At 41.3% G+C, this 6000-nt stretch overlaps 1 protein-coding gene across 1 annotated transcript in view; it reads left to right on the top strand.

Annotated features, from left to right (window-relative positions):
• The first annotated feature begins 3438 nt into the window (after positions 1 to 3438).
• Positions 3439 to 6000, top strand: part of LOC140905105 (interleukin-5 receptor subunit alpha-like) — a 29229-nt gene continuing 26667 nt past the window's right edge. The window contains exons 1-3 of the mRNA XM_073327766.1: positions 3439 to 3478; positions 3563 to 3716; positions 4916 to 5044. Coding sequence (XP_073183867.1) covers positions 4972 to 5044 — 73 coding nt within the window. The 5' untranslated portion in view covers positions 3439 to 3478; positions 3563 to 3716; positions 4916 to 4971. The remainder of the gene's footprint in view (positions 3479 to 3562; positions 3717 to 4915; positions 5045 to 6000) is intronic.

The following is a 6000-nucleotide window of genomic DNA, read 5'->3' as shown; positions in this document are numbered from 1 at the left end:
GGACAAGTCTCCACTGAGCATGTGTAAACTGAGATTTTGCAGACGCTTATAATTTACCAAAATTGGGAAATTTTTCACAGAAGTGGCAAAAGGCACATTCCTGATATCAGGTCAACCCCCGTCTCCCCCAATCAAATTTTAAATCCCTACTCCAAAACATGGAGGTGTTAGAGATTCTCATGAAACAGATAAGGAGTACTTGCAGCACCTTAGAGAGTAACCAATTTATTTGAGCATAAGCTTTCGTGAGCTACAGCTCACTTCATTGGAGGCATACTGTGGAAAGTGTAGAAGATCTTTTTAGACACACAAAGCATGAAAAAATACCTCCCCCCACCCCACTCTCCTGCTGGTAATAGCTTATCTAAAGTGATCACTCTCCTTACAATGTGTATGATAATCAAGTTGGGCCATTTCCAGCACAAATCCAGGTTCCCCCCCCCACACACACACACAAACCCACTCTCCTGCTGGTAAATGGACACAAATCAGATGTCAAGAATTATAACATTCATAAACCAGTCAGAGAACACTTCAATCTCTCTGGTCATGTGATTACAGACATGAAAGTTGCGATATTACAACAAAAAAACTTCAAATCCAGACTCCAGCGAGAGACTGTTGAATTGGAATTCATTTGCAAATTGGATACAATTAACTTAGGCTTGAATAGAGACTGGGAGTGGCTAAGTCATTATGCAAGGTAACCTATTTCCCCTTGTTTTTTCCTACCCCTACCCCCCTCTTCAGACGTTCTTGTTAAACCCTGGATTTGTGCTGGAAATGGCCCACCTTGATTATCATACACATTGTAAGGAGAGGTTTCAGAGTAACAGCCGTGTTAGTCTGTATTCGCAAAAAGAAAAGGAGTACTTGTGGCACCTTAGAGACTAACCAATTTATTTGAGCATAAGCTTTCGTGAGCTACAGCTCACTTCATCGGATGCATCTGATCCCTCTGATCCCACTGAGAGTTACCAAAAGAAACTACAGAATTTCCTCAAGAAACTCCCTGAAAAAGCACAAGATCAAATCTGCACAGACACACCCCTGGAACCCTGACCTGGGATATTCTATCTACTACCCAAGATCCATAAACCTGGAAATCCTGGGCACCCCATCATCTCAGGCATTGGCACCCTGACAGCAGGACTGTCTGGCTATGTAGACTCCCTCCTCAGGCCCTACGCTACCAGCACTCCCAGCTACCTTCGAGACACCACTGAGTTCCTGAGGAAACTACAATCCATGGGTGATCTTCCTGATAACACCATCCTGGCCACTATGGATGTAGAAGCCCTCTACACCAACATTCCACACAAAGATGGACTACAAGCCATCAAGAACACTATCCCCGATAATGTCACGGCTAACCTGGTGGCTGAACTTTGTGACTTTGTCCTTACCCATAACTATTTTACATTTGGGGACAATGTATACCTTCAGATCAGCGGCACTGCTATGGGTACCTGCATGGCCCCACAGTATGCCAACATTTTTATGGCTGACTTAGAACAACGCTTCCTCAGCTCTCGTCCCCTAACGCCCCTACTGTACTTGCGCTATATTGATGACATCTTCATCATCTGGACCCATGGAAAAGAAGCCCTTGAGGAATTCCACCATGATTTCAACAATTTCCATCCCACCATCAACCTCAGCCTGGTCCAGTCCACACAAGAAATCCACTTCCTGGACACTACAGTGCTAATAAACAATGGTCACATAAACACCACCCTATACCGGAAACCTACTGACCGCTATTCCTACCTACATACCTCCAGCTTTCACCCTGACCACACCACACGATCCATTGTCTACAGCCAAGCTCTGCGATACAACCGCATTTGCTCCAACCCCTCAGACAGAGACAAACACCTACAAGATCTCTATCAAGCATTCTTACAACTACAATACCCACCTGCGGAAGTGAAGAAACAGATTGATAGAGCCAGAAGAGTTCCCAGAAGTCACCTACAGGACAGGCCTAACAAAGAAAATAACAGAATGCCACTAGCCGTCACCTTCAGCCCCCAACTAAAACCCCTCCAATGCATTATTAAGGATCTACAACCTATCCTGAAGGATGACCCAACATTCTCACAAATCTTGGGAGACAGGCCAGTCCTTGCCTACAGACAGCCCCCCAACCTGAAGCAAATACTCATCAGCAACCACATACCACACAACAGAACTACTAACTCAGGAACCTATCCTTGCAACAAAGCCCATTGCCAACTGTGCCCACATATCTATTCAGGGGACACCATCACAGGGCCTAATAGCACTATCAGAGGCTCGTTCACCTGCTCATCCACCAATGTGATATATGCCATCATGTGCCAGCAATGCCCCTCTGCCATGTACATTGGTCAAACTAGACAGTCTCTACATAAAAGAATAAATGGACACAAATCAGATGTCAAGAGTTATAACATTCATAAACCAGTCAGAGAACATGTCAATCTCTCTGGTCATGCGATTACAGACATGAAAGTTGCGATATTACAACAAAAAAACTTCAAATCCAGACTCCAGCAAGAGATTGTTGAACTGGAATCCATTTGCAAATTGGATACAATTAACTTAGGCTTGAATAGAGACTGGGAGTGGCTAAGTCATTATGCAAGGTAACCTATTTCCCCTTGTTTTTTCCTACCCCTCCTACCCCGCCCCCTGACCTTCTTGTTAAACCCTGGATTTGTGCTGGAAAAGGCCCAACTTGATTATCATACACATTGTAAGGAGAGTGATCACTTTAGATAAGCTATTACCAGCAGGAGAGTGGGGTGGGGGGAGGTATTTTTTCATGCTTTGTGTGTATAAAAAGATCTTCTACACTTTCCACAGTATACATCCGATGAAGTGAGCTGTAGCTCACGAAAGCTTATGCTCAAATAAATTGGTTAGTCTCTAAGGTGCCACAAGTACTCCTTTTCTTTTTGCGAATACAGACTAACACGACTGTTACTCTGAAACCTGTCATGAAACAGATGTAAGCACTTTTTAAATATGGGAAAAACAATCTATTTTCCCTTAATCTGATATTCAGACACATGCAAACCATTTTAGCTGAACCTTTTCCCCAATATACCAGACACTCAGGATGGAAAGTATCAGCTTGAACAGTTAAAGTTTGACAATATTATAAACCACTACCCACGCAGCCAGTAACCAGGCCTCTGGAGAGGAAGTCCTGAACAATCACTAATCAGAGGTCAGTATTCTCACACAATTTAATTACAATTTTAAAAATATTTTTAAAAATATAATTAACAGAATAAACAAGATGAAAGCTGGATAATTCCAGGAACTAAGTTAGGTAGATCTGATATCAAAAGTGAAATTGGTAGGAAAAGTCAAGTTCCTTTTGTCAAGATGAGGCGGGTCATTCTTTCCCCATCCGGTAGGGCTGGAGCTCTTTTGCTGATCTGTTTCCTTGTTATTTGTTGCATACAGCAAGACGCATGAGGCTGTAGTAAGTGCTGTACAATCTTTCCTAGGATTAGAGTTTTTATTTTTGAAACTACAGTTGGTGTTGATTAATTTAATTTCATTTAAGGCCTGGACGTTTCTTTAAAGACAAGAGCTGATAGCAAGATACAGAGTGGTTTGAAAACTTTCTCTTCCAATGAAGTCAAGGGAAGAGATGGTAACGACTGTGACTATTGGGGTCTCAAAGAAGATGAATCTCAAAGCAGTCTGATAAAGTTCTGGTATGTATCCACACTCCCAAGTCTTTAGGGATTGGTTTTGAATTTGATCCTATGCAAGTAGTGACAGGTTGTAATCATTGACATCTGCAGTTTTGTCTTGAGAAGAGGGGAGTCTCTTACATTAATTCCTCAGGCTGTCAATACATAGCCTCAAAACATGACCTCTCTAGGACTGCGGTATCTTATGGAGGTGCTTGGGCCAAATCCCAAGTGATGAGCAGGCTCCCAGGCTGGAAAATGTCCTGCCACAATGTCAAGTATAACTTTGAAAATACACGTGACTAAGAGTTGCTATTTTAAATCGTATGAGCCCACATCTTAAAACTGTAACGTTATCTATGTTGGTTATTTAATTGTTCCTAAATATTTCAGAACATTACATAGCATAATATGATATCACTGCAAGTAGTGTTAGAAAAACCTTTGTCCTCAACCTTAAATACAGTGCAAGTTCTAGTCATGTTCTAATTCTGCAGATGTTGGTAGTGACGCCGCAATTTAAATGGCTTTGAGCTTTGCCTTTAAAGAAGTAATAAAATCTCCATGTTTCACCTTTTAAGGATTGAATTTAGTTCCCAGATTTGGCACTTGACATGTCCAGGTTATTTCTGTAGTGAAATACTCACTTTTTCAGAGAAAACATTTAAAAATGCTGCTGTTTAAAATGTTATCCTCTTTTCCTAATTTCTGTGTGTCCTCCAGCAAAATAATCAGAGTTCCCACACAGAGTAAACTGTCTCTCTCACACACACATAGTTTAAGAGACTATCTTAATATTGTCTCTTGAATAACTGCTTTAAACCATATAGCTGTCAGAACTCCTGAGATCCGTTACTTTCATATTCCGACACAGAGTGCCTGCTTCCTTGTTTCACCAGATGTGCTCTGCACGAACCCAGAAAACCTCAGAGCTGCTCTAACTTGCGCTGGGCACTGGTTCAGCCCTTGGTAGCCCTGAGGATCAGCAGGTGTTGAACACGGGTGGCATACAATGGCTTGCCTCTCCCCACTACCACCACCACTTGCACTAAATAGAGCTCAAACAGACCTGAGAATTGGGAGTGTTATTTCTTTTACAACAAAGTTCAGAATGACATTTTGTATTAGTGGTTTATGTCTATTTAAGAAACCACTTAAAGTGTTAAAAGTCTTTTTTCCACAGCTTGAAAAGAACGGTCATGTCCTAACTGTCTTTTCAGCCTCAAACAGAACTGAAGCATTTCTAAGGGCACATGCTACAATTACTCCTTCAATCATGCTTCTGCTTAGCCTTACCTGGTATGAGATGATTTCTGTTAGCCTGGCAAATGGAGAACCAGCAATAACTGGTAAGTTTTGTGACATTTAAAATGATACAAAGAAGATGAAATTGAAAGCAGTCTGATAAAGTTCTGGTATGTATCCACACTCCCAAGTCTTTAGGGATTGGTTTTGAATTTGATCCCATGCAAGTAGTGACAGGTTGCAATCACTGACATCTGCAGTTTTGTTTTGAGAAGAGGGGAGTCTCTTACATTAATGTTTCACCTTTTAAGGATTGAATTTAGTTCCCAAATTTGGCACTTTACATGTCCAGGTTATTTCTGTAGTGAAATGCTCACTTTTTCAGAGAAAACATTTTAAAATGCTGTTGTCGGATAGGATGTGGTTGGATAGGAAAGGTGCACTGAAAGTGGCAGGGGTCCTATGGGAAAAATAATATGTGATCATATAATTAAAGGTTGTATCACAATGCATACACACAATGGGTCTTAATCTAGGTGTGATAAATGAAGGGGGCGGAGGGATCTCCTTTTTATGGACACCCAGCCAGCCAGTTAGCTATAAAATCCCTGTTAGTATTTGTTCTCTACTTGCTTTACCTGTAAAGGATTAAAAAAAAGTCCACAGGTAAAGGAAGGAAGTGGGCACCTGACCAAAAGAGCCAATGGGAAGGCTAGAACTTTTTAAAATTGGGGAAAAACTTTCCCTTTGTGTCTGTTGTTCTCTGGGGAAGAGGGGAACAGGGCAGCGGTTATGCTGTGAGAAGCTGAAGGCCAGGTATGAAAATCATCAGAATCATACCTAGAAATTGCATATTTGGAAACCCAGATATGTAAGTAGATCAGAAATGTCTAGAAAGATGCAATTAGGTTAATTTCTTTTATTTTGTAAAGCTTGTGGGTTCCTCTGTGCTAGCCCCAAATGCTTCTGTTTTGCTTGTAATCTTTAAGCTGGACCTCAAGAAGGTTATTTTTGATGTTTAATTTTTGTAAGTGGGATTTTTAAATATAGTAAAAGCCTA

The sequence above is a fragment of the Lepidochelys kempii genome, chromosome 1 (assembly GCF_965140265.1).
Source record: "Lepidochelys kempii isolate rLepKem1 chromosome 1, rLepKem1.hap2, whole genome shotgun sequence".
NCBI classification, from domain to species: Eukaryota; Metazoa; Chordata; order Testudines; family Cheloniidae; genus Lepidochelys; species Lepidochelys kempii.
Note: the sequence above shows the minus strand (reverse complement) of the source record. Positions and strands in the feature narration are given on the sequence as shown.